The sequence below is a fragment of the Rhinatrema bivittatum genome, chromosome 4 (assembly GCF_901001135.1).
Source record: "Rhinatrema bivittatum chromosome 4, aRhiBiv1.1, whole genome shotgun sequence".
Lineage (NCBI taxonomy): Eukaryota > Metazoa > Chordata > Amphibia > Gymnophiona > Rhinatrematidae > Rhinatrema > Rhinatrema bivittatum.
Genome location: NC_042618.1, coordinates 218,910,453 through 218,931,596, shown reverse-complemented (window position 1 = coordinate 218,931,596; position 21,144 = coordinate 218,910,453). Strand labels below are relative to the sequence as shown.

The 21,144-nt window shown below is 47.4% G+C and overlaps 1 protein-coding gene across 1 annotated transcript in view; it reads left to right on the top strand.

Annotated features, from left to right (window-relative positions):
• Positions 1–21,144, top strand: part of UTP20 (UTP20 small subunit processome component) — a 399,297-nt gene that overhangs the window by 228,411 nt on the left and 149,742 nt on the right. Inside the window, exons 33-38 of the mRNA XM_029599719.1 lie at positions 52–195; positions 6,603–6,656; positions 6,768–6,920; positions 9,368–9,523; positions 12,353–12,493; positions 18,785–18,922. Of these exons, the coding sequence (XP_029455579.1) occupies positions 52–195; positions 6,603–6,656; positions 6,768–6,920; positions 9,368–9,523; positions 12,353–12,493; positions 18,785–18,922 (786 nt within the window). The remainder of the gene's footprint in view (positions 1–51; positions 196–6,602; positions 6,657–6,767; positions 6,921–9,367; positions 9,524–12,352; positions 12,494–18,784; positions 18,923–21,144) is intronic.

Sequence of the window (21,144 nt, the reverse complement as noted above, 5' to 3'; positions counted from 1 at the left end):
CTTTGTATTTTTTTGTGAACAACTAAATCATAGGATATTTGTTTTCCTCAGGACACAGAGATTGATATTTTGGAGACCGTGCAGAACCTGCTAAGGCACTGTTTGAACCCAACCGTCTTCCTCAAGCCTCTGGGCAAACTCTTCTCTGTGGTTCAGAACAAACTTTCACGACAGACGCTCTGTGCAACTTTCCAGGTACCCAAAAAATGCTTTCATGCTTGTGTGCCAATGCTGAAGGCTTCAACTTCGTAGGATATGCACCTGCCTCCAAGCTGTCCAAGTGAAAGGAATGTGAGAATTGGCGAGTGACTTTATCTGACTATTGCTATCGCTGCCTTCTGTTCCTCAGATCAAGTCTCTCACTGGCCAGTGTCTTCAGATAGTGTTGCACATACCATGACAGGAATGAACCATGCTCGTAAGCCTGGGTATGTTGTGTACCCCACTGAAGATCTTGTTGAGGAGATTATTTCTCAACTCCCTTTAATCGCAAAGGTAACACTTAAAGGACGGGTCAGTCATCTTCCCAGCCATTTGAGTCCATGGACTCCAATAGACTTGCTCCATTAGATGGAGAAGTCACAGAAACCTCGTTGTTAGTGACTTAGCCGGTAGAGAGGTTTAGTAAAGTTGGGGAGACCTGGTCTAGTTAAGTTTCATCAAGATTTGAAGGAGATAAAATTAGAGGGGAACATTTAGGTAACAGTACAGCATCCGGGCACTGTTGGTAATTCGCAGCAGGTAAAGCAATGGCCAGAGAGCAACAAAGCGAGCTTAAATTTAAGAAAAGTGAAATCAGTTAATGGGATTTCAAGAAGAGTGAGGTCAGACTGAGGAGTCTGAGCTGGCAAAGTGTGTGTGGATGGGGAGGGAATGCGCAGCAGTGATGACATTTACAGTTATCCAAAATGCTATGGGATTTTATCTTTTCTTTTCTTGTAGTAAAACCATAAGTCACATCTTGCGTGTATTTTTATACCTGTATTACCCGCCAAAAAGCTATGCAGTGTGTGTCGGCTCTGCGCACGCGCTGTGCACATAGCAGCACGTGGGTACATACGCGCAGAATACAAGTAAAGCCGGGCACATGGGCTGTGCGTGCACCTCGCTGCGGCCCATATTGGTGCCCAAAATCTGTGCCCATAAAATTTTAAGCGCAAGCTGTCTGAACACATAGTTACCATCACCAATGGCTCCGGCAGCAAAGAAACATAAGTGCTTTTCTCTCTGCGCTGCTTGTCATATTAGGGCTGCACAGTCTGACCTGGATTCTTGCTTATGTCAGCACTGTGAGGAAGCCCAGGGAGAGTTGGCTTCCCCGGACTTTGCTAAGCCTGGCTCCTCCCATTCAGAGGATGGGTCAGCCACAGCCTTAACCGGAAGTATCCCGGGTCTGAGTAACCCCGGGATTGGGTCATCTTTGGGAGGGAGAAATTTAACGGCACCTATCCTAGTACCTCCTAGGCTAGGCATGGACCTGGCCGCCTTCTCTTGGGTGGAATTCTTTCAAGGCCTTCAAGCCTTCGTACAGGTGCAGTCTGCTACCTCACTTGCCCCTGTCCAGATGGAACCTCAGCCAGTAAGCCCTCCCTCTCCCAGTCCTATCGGCAGATCTTGAGGCATGCCTCGACTCACCAAGGGTATCCTTGGCAGGGCCTCGGACAGCATGGATGAAGAAGAGGATGCAGATTCCTTGGAAGATGGGGAAATACCTCCTGGTTTAGAACCATATCGGACCATATTACAGTTTTTCCATAGAGACGAATTGCTGGCCCTGGTTTCCCAGACCCTGAAGATGCTGGGAGTTCCTAGGGTTGGACTCTGTGATGGAACCAAAGAATTCCATTCTGATTTCCCTATGGAAAGCCTCTTGCTACTTTCCAGTACTGGAAGCCATCCAGGAGTTGATTGACCTGGAATGGGATCCCACAGAAGCAAGTTTTAAAGATAGACAAGCATTAGAAGCTCTATACCCACTGGATCCGGCAGCGAGAGAACGTTTGTGTTTCCCTAAAGTGGATACACTCGTCTGTGCCATCTCTAAGTGAACAACTATCCCAGTGGAGGGAGGAGCGGCCTTAAAGGATGCACATGATAGGTGGAAGGAGTCCATCCTTACACAGGCCTTTGACACAGTAGCAATAACCTTACAGATTGCTTCTTGTTGTGCTCATTCGTGTCTGCTCCTCTCTCGGGAGGTGGATGACTCTGGGATGAATTCCAGAGCGGTTATGGAACCCACAATCACCTTTCCAGCTGACGTGGGTCAGTTCTAGTCCATAACTCGGCTAGAGTAGCGGCCTCAGTGGTGGCAGCTAGAAGACAGCTATGGCTGCGGAATTGGTCAGCAGACGCAACATCCAAGGCAAATCTCACAAAGACGCCCTTTAAAGGATCACTCCTCTTTGGAAGAGAATTGGAAAAGCTGGCCAGTAAATGTGGCGAATCTCCAGTACCCCAACTACCATAAGATAAGAGAAAGCAGTTACAGCGCCCCTTACCCATGAGGGGGTCGATACAGGAGTTCCCAACACTTTTTCCCCTATGGAAACTTAACTTTCAGAGGTTGCGTTCCTTTGGGAGGTCTCATTCCTTTCGGAGTCGGCAGCCTAAGGAAAGGGGCAAGCTCGGGTTCAGGTTCATCCCAAACTCCCCAATGAAGTTTTCCCGACCCACCTTTGGAACAAGGAGATAAGGGATCAACTGTCCCTCTTCTACCAATGGTGGGTCAAGATCACTTCGGACAAATGGGTACTGGAGGTCATACTAGAAGGATAGATGCTGGAGTTTCACAGCACTCCTCGGTACATATTCATGATATCTCCTTGCCACTCCCAGCACAAGAAGCAGGCAGTGGAGACTACCCAGTTAAGGCTCCTCAGGATGAGGGCTATAATCCTGGTACCTGCGCCCCAGGAAAATATGGGGCGTTATTCCATCTATTTCATCGTACCCAAGAAGGAAGATTCCTTTCGCCCCATCCTGGACCTGAAAAGCACCAACCAACATCTATGAGAGATTCATTTCCACATGGAAACCCTGCACTCCGTGATAATGGCCGAACAATCAGGAGAGTTCTTAACCTTCCTGGACCTATCCGATGCCTACCTACATATTCCAATTTGGCAAGAACATCAACGTTTCTTGCGCTTTGCGGTACTGGGTTGCCATTATCAATTCCGGACACTGCCCTTTGCCCTGGCCACCACCTCCAGAATATTTTCCAAAATTATGGTGGTCGTAGCGGCAGCGTTGAGAAAGCAGGGAATCCTGGTGCACCCGTACTTGGACGATTGGTTGATCCAGGCAAAGTCCGTAGAAGAGAGTCTCCAGGTGACCAACAGGGTAACCTTCTTGCTTCAGGAACTCTGTTGGGTCGTAAACCTGGACAAAAGCAGTCTCAAACCCTCCCAGTCCTTGGAATATCTGGGAGTCCGGTTCGACACCAGGCAAGGCAAGGACTTTCTCCCGACCATGCGGATAAGGAAGTTGATGTCCCAAGTGCGTCTGTTCATGAACACGATATGCTCGATTGTGTGCAGCTATCTTCAAGTCCTAGGTTTGATGGCGACAACCCTGGAAGTAGTGCCGTGGGCGAGAGCACACATGCGACCACTTTAACTCTCCCTGCTGTCACATTTCAACCCGCTATCTCAAGGCTATTCAATTCGCCTCTACTTACCAATGGAAATATGCTGTTGGCTCCAGTGGTGGCTGCAGGAAGCTCATCTAGGCAGGGGAGTTCCCCTGTCCTCTCCGAACTGGCTGGTTCTCACGACAGATGCGAGCTTCCAAGGTTGGGGAGCTCACTGTCAGGAACTGATGGCCCAGGGGTGCTGGGCCAAGGAAGAAAGCCCTCTGAACATAAACCGCCTGGAAGCCCGGGCAGTCAGATTGGCGTGTCTACAATTTAGCCACATACTTCAGGGTCATGCGGTCCGCGTAATGTCGGACATCACAATAATGGTAGCCTGCATCAACTACCAGGGTGGAACCAAAAGCCAGCAACTGTCACAGGATATTGATCTCCTTATGGAATGGGTGGAAATACATCTACAGTTGATTGCAGCCTCCCACATCGCAGGAAAAGACAATGTCAGAGCAGACTTTCTAAGCAGGGAGAGTCTGAATTCAGGAGAGTGGGTGGTGTTGGCCAAAGCCTTTCAGCTGGTAGTAGATCGCAGGGGGTCTCCTGTCCATCGACCTGCTGGCCGCATCTTACAGTGCAAAGGTTCCCCTATTCTTCAGTTGCAGAAGAGATCAGTTGACCCTGGGGATCAACACTCTAGTTCAGACCTGGCTGAAAGAGGAGGTGCTATACGCATTCCCTCCATGGCCTTTCCTAGGCAGGGTCATTCGCAGAATCGAGCCTGCTAATAGCTCCAGATTAGACCAGGCGTCCATGGTATGCGAACATGCAGAGACTCCTGGTGGAGATCCCCCTGTGCCTCCCACTGCACGTGGACCTGCTACGGCAGGGACCGGTCCTTCACGAGGATCGGATTTGATTCTGTCTAATGATCTCACCTGATGAAGCTAGGATATTCGGCGGCAGTAATTGCCACCTTACTCCGCGTGTGGAAGTTCTTCGTCCCTAGCATATGTGTGGCTCTGGAGAGTATTTGAGGCCTGTTGTAAGGAATGCCGTGCTTCTCCTCAGACAGTCAAAATCCCACTAATTCTGGAATTTTTGCTGGATGGCTTGAATAAAGGTTTGACCTTGAAGGTCCAGGTAGTGGCTCTCTCCTGTTTCAGGGGCAAGGTGAGCGGAACCCGCCTGTCGGCTCATCTGGACATGGCCAGTTTTCTGAAAGGGGCGAAGACCCTCCGGCCACCCCTATGGTGGCTGGTTTCCTTGTGGAATCTTAATCTAATATTGGAGTTTTTGGCAGGGCCTTCCTTTCAGCCACTGCACAGTCTTTCCTTGTGTTTATTAACCCTGAAAATGGTGTTCCTGGTGGCTATATGCTCGACATGTTGCATCTCTGAACTACAAGCATTGTTGTCTTGGGGACCGTTCCTCTGGATGACTTCAGGAGCATTACAGTTTCGTATTGTTCCATTCTTCTTGCCCAAGGTAATTTCAGAGTTTCATTTGAACCAGTCCATTTCGTTGCCATCCTTAGATAAGCACAAGGATGTGGAAGAATACTGCCTCTTCCGCCATTTGAATATCAGTAGGCTTTTGGTACTGTATCTGGAAGTTTCAGAACCGGTTTGAAAGACAGACCGCCTGTTTTTCCTTCACTGTGGAAGGAAGCAGGGCGAACCAGCTTCGCAGACTACCATAACTCGTTGGATTAAGGAGGTGGTCAAAGGAGCCTATGTGGAGGCAGGAAAGCCATTACCCCTTCAGGTTAAAGCTCATTCCACTTGGGCTCAGGCAGTCTCATGGGCGGAAGCTAGAGTGCTGTCTCTTGTCGACATCTGCCGAGTGGCGATGTTGTCCTCTTTGCACACCTTCTCCAGGTTCTATCGCCTGGACGTTCATGCCTGGGAGGATGCAGCCTTTGCAAGGGCGATGTTAACTGGCCCGCAGGCAGCTTCCCACCCCGATCGGGAGTAGCTTTTCTACATACCATTGGTCCTGAATCCATCTAGCTACACGCTAGGAAATGAAGACATTTCTTACCTGATAATTTAATTTTCCTTAGTGTAGACAGATGGACTCAGCATCCCAGCCATGGCTGCCCAAGAGCAGTACCAAGGATTCATCCGTGGAGTGGATATCGATTCCAAGAGATTATGGGTAAGCCGTCATCCAGTCCCTAGATCAGGGCATCTATAAACTTCCTGGGGTTCAGTGTTTATTTAGTTGAGTACAGTTATGGTTATTCATTTTTAATCATGATTTTTCGATAGTATGTCCACAGTAGCTTTTGAATAGAATACTGAAGGGCTGAGGTCACTGTAGAGGTGTTTCTAAGGTGATGTCAGCTTTGAAACCTGACTCCGTCTCCACCTGCTGGCAGGGGAGCAGAAACCCATTGGCCCTGAGTCCATCTGTCTACACTAAGGAAAACAAAATTATCAGGTAAGTAATTTCTCCTTTCAGAAAAAAAGAGTGAAGTTATCTACATATGCAGTTTTTTGGATATGGTGATTTGCATTGCATGTAATAATCTGACAGAAATTTCCAAGTTTCTCACCAAAATGTGACATGGGAAGGGAAAAAAAATCAAGAAAGATGTGTTTTTTATTGTAGAGTAATGTATCTGGTTTTAACTGCATACTTTAAACAAAATGCTGGTTTTATTAAGCTATATCGGATATGGCATTTTGGCTGAAATAGACACAACTGTCAAAGGTGAAATGTGTGTTTGTAATTTTTATATCATGAATTTCCAGGACAGTTGTGTAATACAAAATCTTCTGCCTGTAATAGACTTCACCACCAGGTTCAGGCGGTGCTCGATTCTTAATGTCCCCATCATTGGTCAGTGGTGACACCAGATCATCCAGTCTTTACAGGTCTTAATCTTACCAAGTACTATGTGTATTTCTAATCAGTTAGCAAGCTTTTTGAATGAGATGTTAAATCTTGTATTCAAGAAATGCATATTTAATGCTGCGTTTCATTTTATATTTTCCCCCTCGCCTAGGTCTTATCTGATTTGGATCATGGCTTAACATATATAACAGATGTGGTTATTAAGGTATGCTTTGATTAGCACTTGGCTCTCATATTTCCTTTCAAGTCGCTGCGTTTACTGCAACAACCATTGGTAATAATGGCATCAGCTCATTGCCTCACTATGTGTTTTCAGATGAATGCCTTTGATCGGAGACACCTGGATGATGTCGATTTTGACCTTCGCTTGACTGCATTCCAAAAAGCCACTTCCCACGTCAAAGAGATGAAAACCTTGGATATGAACTTTCTAATTCCAATTATGTACAACTGTTTCTATACCATAGAGGTCAGTCACTCTGGCAAGTCATGGGCAATATTTTTCAGCAGAGAATATTTGATGTAAAAATTGTAAAACTATAGTGGTGGTTCGATATTGGGTTTGATTGTTTTTTTTTGTCTTGAGGTACTGTTTTGTTGTTTTCAAAAGAAAAGGAGAGAAATTATTTTCATTGTATGTCTGCACTTTTACCAGCTGTACAGTCATTTTGGTTTTGCTTCCAAAGATGAGCATGCTAAATGGTGGAAGATTTGTCACATCCTTGTATTGCATGCTTCTTGGAGCTTCATTTAAACTCTTGAACAGTGGTTCACAACCCGGCCCTCAAGTACTACCCCCTTTAGCCAATCCAGCTTTTAGTATATTCACAGTGAATATGCGTATGAGAGTTCCTGTTCATACCCCAGATCAGTCCAGACTCTTGGGTTTTGCCTCCCTGCCAGCAAGTGGAGACAGAAAAAAGTTTCACTGACACTGCCACATGACCTAGTGTGACACCTGCAGACCCTCAGTATTTTTCTGTCACCAGCAGATGGTAGAGCTGCAAACCTGCAGTCTGGAGTTTTAAAAAAAGAAAAAAAAAGGAAAGAATTAGGTTAGAGAAGAGGAGACACTCCCTGAAGTGTTAGGTTCTTTCGTGGGCCATTTCTCAGGTTGAGCCGGGCAAGTGGGGGTTGGAAATCCCTGGGCAGCTTGATCTGCAGCAGTTCCAGTGCGCTGACAGCCAGGGGTCCTGGCTCCCTCTGCGTTCCTGAAAGCTTCTTCCCAGATACCTGACCAGCAGCAGGAAAGTATCCTTAAGGGTTTTTTTGCCCATGGGTTTCTTGTTGGCTGGGCTGCTCCTGCCTCTTTAAGAGTTCCATTAAAATAAATAAATAAATAAATAAATAAAAAGGCCAGGCAGCAGCATTTCAGCCGTTTCCTGGCAGGGCAGGCCAGAGCTGGGTAAGCAGCATTGTGGGAACCGCGAGTCGCAGCGATCGTATTGAGGAGTTGGGGGCTGAGTTGTGCGGTCAGCTTCTCTTTCTTGCCCTTGTTTTGCTTAGCTTTCCTGCATGCCGCGACTGTGCGGTGAGTTGCAGGCCTGATCGCGTGTGCCTGAAATGGCACCACTGGCAGTCACATCACAGGAAGAGTTGTGGCTCGTGCGGGCAGCCCTGGGGGCAGCTTAATTCGGCGGCTTTATGCTGCGATTGAGTATCAGGCAGGGAAGGTTTCTTGGGGGACTGATCCCAGGTGCAGGACCACTCCATACCAGGGCCCAGTGGCTGATTCGGCAGGGGATCTGGAGGGCCTTGCAGTTAAGGGAAAAGCGTTAGCCAGGAGGAGAGCTGAAACAGGGCACAGAGATTCCCTTCCCCATTGTTGCCAGTTTGCAATGACACAGGAGTTGGGGGGGGGGGGGGGGGGGGGATCGGGGGAGGGTCAGGCTGGTCATGGGTCAGATGAGGAGGAGGACATGGATTTTTCCACAGAATTTGTTCCCCTAGGAAAAGCAGGATGTGGTCCTTACACATGGGTGACATCATCAGATGGAGCCTGGCATGGAAAACTTTGTCACTTTGACTTGGCACACTGAGTATACCCAGCATGCCCTAATACACGCGTCTATGTGGGGTCTCTCTTTTTCTGCAGAGCTGTCGCATTGCGGTTCTGAGCTCATGTTATTTTTTTAAAAAGTAATGTTGGAAAACTTTTCACCGACCTTTTCAGTGTGTTTTACATTTTTTTCCTGATAGCGGGTCCCTATTCAGTTCCCTCTTGCATCCAGTAAGGGTTTTCGTCGGTTCGATAAGTTTCATTTCGATTCGTTCCCCTGTGGCGGTGGTACTTCAATTCCCACCGGTGTCAGTTGCCCGCCGTCTTTGCTGTCGTTTTTGCCCCTTTCAGTTCCCACCATGGCCTCGATGGGTTATCGTCTATGCCCTCAGTGCCCGAGGACCATGTCCATCATGGACCCGCATGACGTGTGCATCCTCTGCTTAGGGACATCGCACTTCATTCAGAGGTGCCGCATGTGCGTAGCAGTGTCTCAAAGTCTTTGGTTCTCTGCCTCCATCTGCTGCTAGGGATGCAAAACCCACTTGTCTGGACTGATCTGTGGTACTTCAGGAATGAAAATTAGCAGGTAAGTACCAATTTTCCTTTTAACCATTGATCAGGATATTATGGGATAGTTGTTCTTTCAGTGACTGTTTTGGGTCTTATACTGGAATCCTTGCTGTTCTTAGCTTTCCCACTTCTCCTGTAGTCTGAGCCCGTACTAGGGGTTGGCATTTTGGAAGTCATATGTTGGGCCTGATGGCTTCTGAGCCAATATTCAGCCTTGCATAGGCAGGATATGTAAACTCAAGATATCCTGACATACAGTAGTTAGAACACAGGGTGCATTTTATGAGTACCATAGGGCTGCCCAGCAATATAACAGTTCTTTCCTTTTTTTTTTTTTTTTTTAGCTGGGGGAGATGTCTTTGAGCGATAGTGCCTGTCTTTGTTTGATTGGTATCATCAATCAGTTGACCACCGTGGACTACAGAGAGGATGACTACAAGGAAATAATCCACCGCACTCTTCTGGAATCTCTGAGAAAAGGGCTCAAGAGCCAGACCGAGGTAAGCATCATCTCAGGAGGAGGAGGAGATATGATGTTACCCAACTGTCTTTAACAATATCAGGGGGGGGGGGGGGGGGGGGGGGGGTTTCATTGAGTAAGAATGCACATATTACATGGAATAAAGCGAACCTGTGCATTTTATTACATTTGACTTTTCTCTGCTATTATTGTTATCTGTTAGCTTACACATAAGCAGGCCATTGCAATAAAGTGCGTCCAGCTAAGCTAATGTTTTACCCACACTTAAACGCACATTTTTGTACAGGTAAACATTACTCCGATGCAGGAAGGAGTTTTACCCGCACAATATGTGCGCTTAAAATTGTGCACTCAACTCTGTGCCCTCACATGGATATTCCATGGAAGTGAGGGCCTTAAGCATTCCCTCCAATGCAGAGAGGCGCACTAGTTGAATGCGCATTTTCTTAACGCTAGAAACTTGACTCCTGGTCAGAGGTGGAGTAGTTTCTGACGCTATATTCACTGCCAGGGCTTCCCTGCGACCCACAAGGACAAGAATCAGAGGCTTGACAATGCATTTAGTTTTTAAGTCTAACCATTGCCAGATAGCCGGCTAGGAACCCAACAAAAGTTATGCCCCTAAATTAGGAGCACAAGAAAAGATATGCAACTATGCGCTTTCTCCCATTCAGCACCTCCCCTTCAGAGTTAAAATGTGTGGTCGGCCTGCTCTGACAGCACCTTTTAACACTGTATTCAAATTTTAACTCCCAATACATTAGCATATCATTAACTTGCTGCATTGAGAGTTAAAAAAATAAAATAACCTGTGCATTAACTGTGCGCTGAATTTCAGCACAGAGGCTAAGGCTCTTAACGCACAGGTTATTGCATTGGCCTGAAGATTTTTGAGAAAACCTTTAATATATGTGTTTGTGAAGTTGTATTTATTTTTTTTTGGGGGGTGGGGAAGGGTCCTTTCCTTTTTTTTCCTTTGTTCTTTTTGGAACTGTAAAGTGTGAGATTTTACAGATGTGCTATGAATGAGAGATGTTGCCATTCGGGTGAGACAGAAACAGTTTTGGGCACAGAGGGAGCATGACCTACCAGGGATGGATTTTCCTTTATCTTCAGATGTCAGTAAAAGGATAAATGGAAGGTTATAGTTTCTAGGCCTGTGAATTTGGCACAGTAAATTTACTGGAGGAGAGGAAAAGCACTCAGCAGCAAACTGCCCACAGACATGGAAAATTGGCCTGTGTAAGCCTTCCGTAACACGCCCCCCCCCCCCCCCCCCAAGAATGCCTCATTTCACCATTAGTGCAATTACACACATAGTAGCACTGCGCTTGTGATGTAACCCGCGTATAGGGTGGACAGTTTTTAAGGACTCCATTTCCACGGGCAAGGCACTGTTTCACTTGCTGATATGTTGGGCTTTGAAAATTATTTCCTTGGTGGATTTTAAAAGACTGGCGCGCGCCAAAACTGGAAGATACACAAATATGTCAGGCTAGCGCACACCAAGCAGATTTTAAAGGCTGCCTAGATACGTGCGTGTCTCCCGTTATGTGCACAAAGTTTTTCCCAAAAAGGGGTGGGGCATGGGCGTGCTTGGATCTCACATTGAAACCAGTGCATAAATATGTGCACAAGCATGTGCCGGGGTCCCTTGCCGTGTAAACTTACTTCTGCTATGGATGGTGTGTAAATAATAAAATAAAATCTAGGCATGTCAGCAGTGTTTTAAGGGTCGGGGCTAACAGGGGGAAGGGAGACTATTAAACCTGGGGGGGTTTGGAAGCCCTATCCCTTAACTGGGTGAACTGGGAATGAACTGTGAAAATGGTCAATGGCGTTGGTAAGTGTGACTTTTAAAATCCACCCACTTACTCTTTAAAGGCGGCCATCTGTGCGCATAGGTGCGCACTCACTTAAAATTGAACGCCCATATGCACGCGCTCACCCTGTTTTATAACGCGTGCGTATACACACGTTCGTTATGACATAGCCGCGTCCCTGGGCGCAAGTCAGCAAATGCGCACACACGTGTGCCTGCGTGCCTGTTTAAAGGTTACCACCTAAAGGGCGAATTTGAAAAGCCCTGCGTGTGCCAAAAGCGGGAGATACGTGAATGTATTGGATCGATCCGTGCCAAGCGGATTTTAAAGAAGCACACGTGTATCTCCCAACGTAAGCACAAAACGCTTTCCCAAAAAAGGGGTGGGGAATGAGCATGGTCTGGGCAGGGCATGGGCGTTCCTTGGTTTCACATTGAACCCAGCACGCGCCAGGGTCCCCTGCCATGTAACTTTACTTCTGCTATGGAGGGCGGGTAAGTAAAATAAAAAAAAAAAAAAAAAAGCTGGGAAAATGGCCAATGGCATCGGCAGACTTGGCTTTTAAAATCGCCCTACTTATGCGAAAGAAGTGGTATTTGCGCGCGCCCACTTAAAATAGCATTCACGTGCGTTTGTTCAGCTTATTTTGTAACGTGTGTATCCTATAAAATAGCTGCATCTCTGGGCGTGAGCTGGCAAATGTGTGCACATGTGCGCCCGCACACCTTTTTAAAGGTTACCATCCCTGTGTAGTGGATTTTATTTTGTGTGTTACTGTATGTCAATTTGCTGTTGAATGTACTACGACTATCTTTGTGTAATCTGCACTGGACCATATCTATTATAAAACTGTGGAATGTCTGTATAAATAAATAACGGCGTCGTTCTTCAATTATGATAGGTAAGAAAGGATTATTGTGCAAAGGAATTCACTGTCCCAGAGTTCAGATGCATTCACTTCCATGCAACGCACAATGTTTGGGTTTTCTTCTTATCACGTGTCTCTCTTTTTGTCTTGCTGTCAGAGTGTCCAGCAGGACTACACAACATTACTTTCCTGCTTGGTTCGAACCTACCCTACAAACCCAGAGTTCCAGGATTTGGTCCCTCTCACAGATTACAATGACCCAGAGATGGACTTCTTTGAGAACATGAAACACATCCAGGTACTGTCTTCCTGAGAATGGAAAGACCTAACTTGCTTATGTAAAGACAAATATCTGGACTTCCCTGTACGTACCCGGATCAGTCCAAACAATGGGTTATGCCTCCCTTCCAGCAGGTGGAGACAGAGATAAACTTCAAAGGCACCCTCAGTTAAGCCGGTGTGCCTCCTGCATCCCCTCAGTATTTCTCTGTCTCCAGCAGATGGAGGTCATGCAAACCCTGCAGTCTTGCCCTGTGTCTGGGGTGTAGGCTATCCCTTAAATTTATCTAAACGTAAACTAGCTATAAGTTTTGAATCAAGCAAGTTTAAAAAAAAAAAAAAAAAAAAAAAAGACAGTTCTTCTTCTACTGAGAGAAGTTTTCTCTCTCCTCCCAGGGGGTTGTTAGATTCTGCGGGGTCATCCTCTCTGGTGGCAGGTTAAAGGAGCTGGCGTTGGTAACCCCACGGGGCTCCAGGCAGATAAGAAGGCAGGGTAAGTGATTACTGGTGGTCCAGTCCATCTCTTACCCTGGGCTGCTTTCGCTTTAAAAAAAAAAAAAAATGTGAGATGCCGCAGCCATCTTTGTATGTAGCATGTGGTGAAGCCACCGCGCGGCTTTCTAGTGCTGGGATTTGCTTCCGATGCTTACCTGGTGGGGAAGGCAGCTCCTTTTCAGGGTCTGCAGCAAGCCTCGAGGGGCTTCCAAACGCCCTGCTCAGCGTGATTTCAGTGCTGATCCCTTTTCCCTCAGTGCAGGGGCAGCAGCCATCTTTTGTGATATATTCAGAGAATGAGAAGTGTAGATAGTTTCAGATGTGCGTTCTGTCGGGTTAAGAGGGCCTAGTTTTTTCAGGGGGCTCCAATCTTTAAGTGTCTGTTTGCCCCAGGTTTATTGGGGTTTGTTAAGGTAGACATCTTCGCTTGGGTACAGGTCAATACTGAGGGACTGCAGGTGGCACTCTTGCTTATGTAGCAGTGCCTAAACGTTTTTGTTCTCTGCCTCCATCTGCTGCTAGGGATGCACAAAGCCTCTTGTCTGGACTGATCCATGGTACTTCAGGAACAAAAATTAGCAGGTAAGAACCAATTTTCCTTTAAGAAAAAAGAAAGAAAGAAGGTACAGAAGAAGAGAAGTTAGAAGACGCTCCCTAAGGTGTTAGGTTCCTTCGTGGGTCATCCTTCAGGTTGAGCCGGGCAAGCGGGGGTTTGGTAATCCCTGATCAGCTTTAGTCTGCAGCAGATCCAGGGTTTTCTGACATCCAGGGGTCTTGGTTCCCTCTTATCCCCTAAAGGCTCCTTCCCAAAGGTGTTGCCATCAGCAGGAAAATAGTCCTTTTTTTTGCTTGAATTTCTTCCTTTGCTGTGGCTGCTCTTTCTTTAAAAAAAAAAAAAAAAGTGTTATATTTTTCTTTCAGCAGCACCCACTCGGGCTGTTTCTGGTTTGATCATTGGGACAGGCTTGGGCTGGGGAAGGGAGCAGTGTAGCTCTTCTGTTCGCAGCTTTGGGCTGCTCAGGGAGCCAGAGCCTGCGTTAGGCCGTGTTCTCCTCCTCCTCTCCTGCGCACTGCGATCACGTGGCTTCTGTTCCTCTGCAGCAGACCTGGCCACGTGGAGGCAAAATAGCACCAACAGCGGTTTCCCAGCATGGGAAAGCTTGTCAGACCGGCGACCTGGCTCAAGGACAACTGAATGCAGCGGCACTAAGCTGCGATTCATTTCTGGATGGGGGGGGAGGAACGAGGCTGGTAAGAGAGCCACAGGTTCCCAAGGCCCTGCCAGGATCAATATTGGGAGCCTAAACAGACTGTCAGGCAGGAGAAGTGCTACAGCTCGGAAGGTGACAGTCTCCCCATATCCGTTGTCTCCGGCAATCCCGTCGGGGGGGGTGGGGGAGTATTTGCGAGCTCTGGGCTGGACAGAGGGAGAGGATGACGTGGAGTTTTCCCTCAGAATTTTTCTTGCTTATGCACAAGGCTTTTTTAACCAGGAAAAGCACTAGCTGTAAAAGGGCACGGAAGCTTTCATGGTGTCACGGAAGCTTTCATGGTGTCACGGAAGCTTTCATGGTGTCACGGAAGCTTTCATGGTGTCACGGAAGCTTTCATGGTGTCTCATTGCAGTGTCTGAGGCAGGCAAGCAGCAATTTGTGACATGTTGTGTTGCCTTCAGTTGCTGGCATGATAGTATCGGTGGCCAGGGAACGCAGTCGCGGGAGGTACTCTATTTACTGTGTCGTGCCAAAAAAAGGAAGGAGCCTTTCGTCCCACCCTCGATCTGCAAAAGGTGAAATGTGATACTGCGAGTTACCCATTTTTCCGTATGGAAATGTTGCAGACAGTGATAGTAGCAGTTCGCCATGTAGAGTTTTTTGGGCCTCACTGAACTTGTCGGAAGCCTATCTGCACATATCCATTTGATAAGAGCATTAAAGTTTCTTTGTGTTATGGTTCTGGGGTAACGTTTCCAGTTTTGGGCTCTCCCGTTCGGTTTGGCAACTGTACCTCACACGCTCACAGATGTGATTGTGGTGATAGCAGCGGCTTTCCTCAGGAAGGGAATAATAATTCATACTTACCTGGATGACTGGCTTATCCGAGGCAAATCAGAGGAGGTGTGCCAGCAGTCTATGTGCATGATAATAGATATGTTGCGGTCCTTGAGCTGAGTGGTGAATTTGGCAAAGAGTCACCTGAGCCCTACCCAGATGCTGGAATACTTGGGGCGAAGTTCGATACTCAGCTCGGCAGAGTGTTTCTCACCTCGGAGAGGATTCGGAAGCTACAATTCCAGGTAGTGCGGATTTTGCGGATGCCAGTGCCCAGGGTGAGGGATTATCTTCAGGTCCTGTGTTCAATGGCATCTACATTGAATTTGGTGCTATGGGCTTTTGCCCACATTTGCCCTCTACAAGGGGTGTTGCTGTTGCACTGGAATCTGTTGTCAGAGGAGTTTCATCAGCCTTTACCGCTGCAGGGTACTTCCAGGTCCAGTCTCTCATGGTGGCTGTGTCGGCCCAGTTTGGAGAAAGGGATGGGCCTGGAAGTTCTGGACTGGGTTATAGAGATCACGGATGCCAACCTCAAGGGTTAGGGGGCAATCTGTCAAGAACGGATGGCACAAGGACTGTGGTCACCAGTGGAAGCATCCTGGTCTATCAATCGCTTGGAAACGAGAGCAGTGTGCAAGGGCGTTGGTGGAATTCCTTCCACAAGTCCGAAATTAAATGGTCAGTGTGTTTTCGGACAGTGCAACAGTGGTGGTTTATATCAATCGGCAAGGGGGAATGAAGAGCGTGCGGGTACCCATGGAGCCCAGGACCATTTGCCTGGGCAGAGTGACATTTGCAGGATATAGCCACTTCATATGTTGCGGGAGTGGCCAATGTGCAACCGGACTATCTCAGCAGGAAACAGTTGGACCTGGAAGAATGGGAGCTGTCGAAGGAGTCCTTCAGCCTTATCCAGTGTTGTTGGGGCAGTCCCCATCTGGATCAAGGAGCAAAGCCAAGGCAGCAAGTTTCTTCAGCCACAGACGACAGGTCACAGCCAAGGGCATAGACGCTTAGGTTCTTCCAAAACCGACAAGGATCCTGCTATACGTGTTCCCTTCATGGCCATTAATAGGTCGAGTGTTTAGGTGCATCGAGAGGCATCCAGGCCAGGTGGTACTGCTGGGGCCGGAGAGGCTACATTGTCTGTGGTTTGTGGATCTGGTTCAGCGCGCAATTGACAGGTCCCTGAGATTGGCTCATTTGCAGGGGCTGTTAAGGCAAGGTCCTATTTTCTCAGATCAAGTGATCACTTTTGTCTCGCAACTTGACTTTTGAGAGCAGGCACTTGCGACAAAAAGGATACTCTGAGCCCGTGGTTTACAAGGACGTAGTTTACAATTCCTTGTGGGTTCAGGTGGCAGCCTTGGTGTGTTTCAGAGGTATAGTCCAGAGAAAAGGTCGTTGGCCTCACATCTGGATGTTGTGAGATTTTTGAAGGGGGTTGAGCATCTGCGGTCACCGGTGCATCGAATGGGTCCACCATGGAGTTTAAACTTGGTCTTGTGGGTGCTTTATGGGCCTCTGTTTTGAGTCATTGAGGAAGGCATTGTTAAAGGACTTCATGGTGAAGATGGTATTTTTGGTGGCGATTTGTTTGTTCAGAAGGATCTCGGAACTGCAGGCTTTATCCTGTAGGGAACTATTTCTGAAGATTTCTGATGAGGGGGTGTCTTTGCGCATGGTACCCTCGTTCCTATCTAAGGTTGCAACTTCGTTTCACCTGAATCAGACTATGGAGCTCCTGCCTTCTCGAATTGGTCTGGTGAGTCACCGGAGGCAAAGGCCACAAACAAGTTTTGGTGGTTGGATCATTTGTTTGTATTGTTTGGAGGTACCAGAAATGGATTTAAGACCTCCAAGGACACGATAGTGCGTTGGCTGAAGGAAGCTATTGTTTCAGCCTACCTTTGAAAGGGGAGAAGAATTCCAGAGGGGTTGTTTGCATACTCAACTAGAGCGCAGGCAGCATCGTGAGCCAAGAATCACTTAGAGCAGTGACGTGGTCTTCTCTTCACACTTTATCTTGCCATTACCATTTAGATGTTCAGGATCCAGGAGAGCCATTCTTTGGCGAAAGTGTGTTGAAAGCATGTCGTTTATGGGTCCGCCCAGTGTAGGGGTACTTTGGTACATTCCACTTGTCTGGACTGATCTGGGGTGCAAACAGGAAAGGAAAATTGTTTCTTACCTGCTAATTTTCGTTCCTGAAGTACCACAGATCAGTCCAGAGACCCAGCCCCTTAATGTTCTCAAGACCATTACGGGAACTCTGTGTTCTAGCATGCTTACTGGGAAGAACTGTCAGAATGTACATATAAGAACATAAGATATGCCATACTGGGTTAGACCAAGGGTTCAACAAGCCCAGAATCCTATTTCCATGTCACAAGCACCTGGCAGGTACCCAAACATTAAATAAATCTCAAGCCACTATTACTTATTAATTAATAGCAATTTATGGATTTTTCCTCTAGGAGCTTATCCATATGCAGAACCTAAAGAAGTTTTCCAGATTGTGGTTAGCCCCTTGGATTGATTTGTGGTTTTTCTGTTTGAGGGGCTTCAAACTTTGGATTTGGCGTTTGCCTTCATTTAGAGGGTTGTTGAGGAGTTGTTATTCTATAGTTGGCTTGGGTACAGGTCAATAGTGAAGAACTGCAGGTGGCACTCTTGGTTATGTAGGAGTGCCAGTTTTTAGTTCTCTGCCTCCATCTGCTGGTATGGATGCAAAGCCCATTTGTCTGGACTGATCTGTGGTACTTCAGGAACGAAAATTAGCAGGTCAGAAACAATTTTCCTATTTTACCCATAGAAATGCCTTGTGAAAATTACCCTGCTACAGATGATTGAGCTCAGAAAGCTCCACGACCATCAAGCACTCCTAAATATATGAATGGCTCTGTTTAGTTTCAAGAGAGTGGAGCTAGAATTATGTTACTAGAATCTTTAAAAACCTAAAGCTGATATGTTGGATTCAGGAGCAATAAAAGTAAACACTGCGGACTGTATAAAGAACTTTTACTCTTCTTGTTTTTCATCAGCGTTGTATTTTGTGCAATATAAACCATTACAGCAGTGTTTCATTGTTTTGATCTGCTTTAATAAGGTTTTAAAAATAAAACACGCAAATGTACATTCAGATAAGAGGTGCTTTTTTCCTGCCAGAAAACCATGTTTGTGAGTTTGTACAAAATGATTGCTGATCATAAATTATTGCAAAGGTAATAATTGAATCGGAAAGCAAATGCTTTAAACAGTGATGTCACCTAGTTTCTTCCCATCACCAGCCTACCTGTTTCCTTATTCTTGTTTTGATCTTGTTTTTTACTTTTTTTCCCCCAAGGTGATTTTGCTTCATATATTTGATGGTAATAGAAAGATGTTAATAAAAAACAAAAAAAAGGAGATTGTTTCACATTCCAATGGTATCAGTGGAACATGAGGCAAGGCTGCTCCAAGGATGACATAGCATCTGATGAAGAGTCGAGAATTCCAGCCATGACTGTGCTTGGCAGCCAACCCAGGCCCCAGTGTGCCTTCAGTGGCTTCATGAAAAACAAGTCATGAAGCCACTGAAGCCCAGTCTTTCATTACTTCACAGCACCTGGCAAGCCAGTAATAACTTGTAAAGGAATTTCAAATTACTGCATTTGACCAAAGGGGCATGTCAGCATGTAGTGCCACTTTAGCAAAAGTTTGTAAAATCAAAATTAAGCATGCATTAATTAGGCATGCATTAACATCCAAATGTTTGTCAGATTCACAGACGAGCCCGAGCTTTGAGGAAGCTGGCAAATCATCTGACTGAAGCCAAAGTTACACTGTCCTCCAAGTCTCTGCAGAATTACATTATGCCTTATGCAACCACAGCACTTTTTGATGAGAAAATGCTTAAGGTAAGCACATTTTATTTTATTAAATATACCACCTGTAACCTCAGAATCCAAGCAATTTACAAAAAAGGCATACATAATCGCATAGAACAAAAAAACTAAGAGAAATAATAACAGCACAGCAGATTAACACCATGTTCTTGTTCATCCCCGGATCAGTCCAGACTCCTGGGTTTTGCCTCCTTTCCAGCAGATGGAGACAGAGAAAGTTTCACTGACGCTGGCATATAACCTGGAGTGCCACCTGCAGTCCCCCAGTATTTCTCTGCTCCAGCAGATGTAGAGGTAAAATCCCCTGCAGGCCAAAAAAAAGGGGTTAAGCAAAGAAGATAATTTGTGGCAATCCTCCTAAGAGGTTGCTAGGCCCTGGTGGGGCTCTCCCTCCTGGTTCTGATATGGACGAGCAGGGAGTTGGGGACCCTTGCCTGGCTCGGTCTTTTCGCTGCCAAGGGTGCATATTTGGCGGAGCCATTCCCCCCCCCCCCCCAGGAAAACATTTGGAGTCCCAAATGGGAGGCCATTTCTGCTCTTGCAGAAATGGCCTCCCATTGTCTTTATTGATCACCCCCCATGAAATATTTCAGCTCATCTAGTTGGCTGCTTGAACAACTTTGAACTATAACGTGGGAAATTAATATGATGGGATTTTTAAAAAATTAATTCTCAGTACGTACCCGGATCAGTCCAGACTCCTGGGTTTTGACCCCCCTCTAGCACTTGGAGACAGAAGTTTACCAACCAAAACTCCGCCTTATATAAGACGGTGCCACCTACAGTCTGGTAGTGTTCTTCTGTCTCCAGCAGGTGGAGGAGTTGCAAAATCCTACAGTCTGTGCTAGGGCCTAGTTTTGTAGTTGAGACAGGATAGTTAGGTGTTTAAAAAAAAAACAAAAAAAACAGGGAATTGAAGAGTAGGACTGGGCGTACCGCAGTGATTGCCTGCAGGTGCCGGTCTCCCGCCTCCCAGGGGGTTGGGAGGTCCTGAGGGGACCAACCCTCTGGTTTCAGAGGCAGCTGAGATACAGGGGTAGATCCCGATTGCCAGCTAACTTAACGCACTGTGGGTTATACCGGGGAGCCCGGCTCACTCCCTCCAGTTGGTCCCAGACCCAGAGGCGCTTGGGCAAGTACAAAAAAAAAATTTTTTTTTGCTGTTTTGTTTTTTGGTTGTGGCTCGACTCTCCTTACCTCCCGATCGCGTTGGGGCTCTATCCACGTTGTTTTCACCGCTACTCGGGGGGGGGGGGGGGGAATGTTAGTTTTTTCTCACAGGCATGCCACGTCAGGCCGCGTGTAGGGCCTGCGGCGCCACGCGAGCGCAACTCTCCCGGGACAGTTTGTGCTCCGATTGCATCTCTGGGGGAGAGGGAGCCTCGGCGAGACCGAGGTAGGGTCCTGGTCCGGGTGCAGACACTGACTGGTGCTTTGGGGACGTGTAGCACTCTGTGTCAGACCCATTCCCGTGAACCGTGGGAACGGGCTCCATTTTGGGTCCTCTAGGGTCAGCGTCTGCAGCAGCAGGCACCATTTTGGCTCCGCTCCTGTCATCAGCACCATCAGCGTGGCCCGCGCTCAGGCAGAATGAGCCCCCACCGCATTTATCTCCGCAGCGCAAGGTACCTGAGGGGGACAGGCCTGCGGGTCCAGGGTTAAATGATAATGTGAATGTCCCTGTGGGGGATACTGGTGATGATTTCTCCGATTCTTCTTTTTCGTCGGATTTTGTGTTGCTGATGCATAAGGCTTTCAACGCCCACAAGGCGGGCAAGAAAAGACCCCTTGGTATGGATTCTCAGCTTGGGACTCGAAAACGGGCCAAGCATGCCCAGGAACTGGATCCGTCAGGGGGGCACTGGCATTCCAGCTTTCGGACGCCTCTGGCGGATCCAGATATCTCTCCGTACACGGACGATCAGGAAGATCAGGAGTTGCCTTCCCAGCCCCCGAGGGGGGTGGAGGGAGAGGCGGACCAGCTGAAAAGGAGGTCTGCGGGGGGCCCACGGGGCAGATGGTGATGACCCGAAGGTGGTTCGTCTCTTTCAGAGGGACGAACTGGGGCCACTCATTCCGGCTATCCTAGGGGAGTTAGGTATCCAGGTGCCCCAGGAGGAGTCTCGGCTCGGAACTACGGACCTGGTCGTGTTAGGCCTGCAGGGTCCTCCGATGGCTTTTCCTTTTCACTTTTCAGCGATGGATTTGCTTTACAAGGAATGGGAGACTCCGGA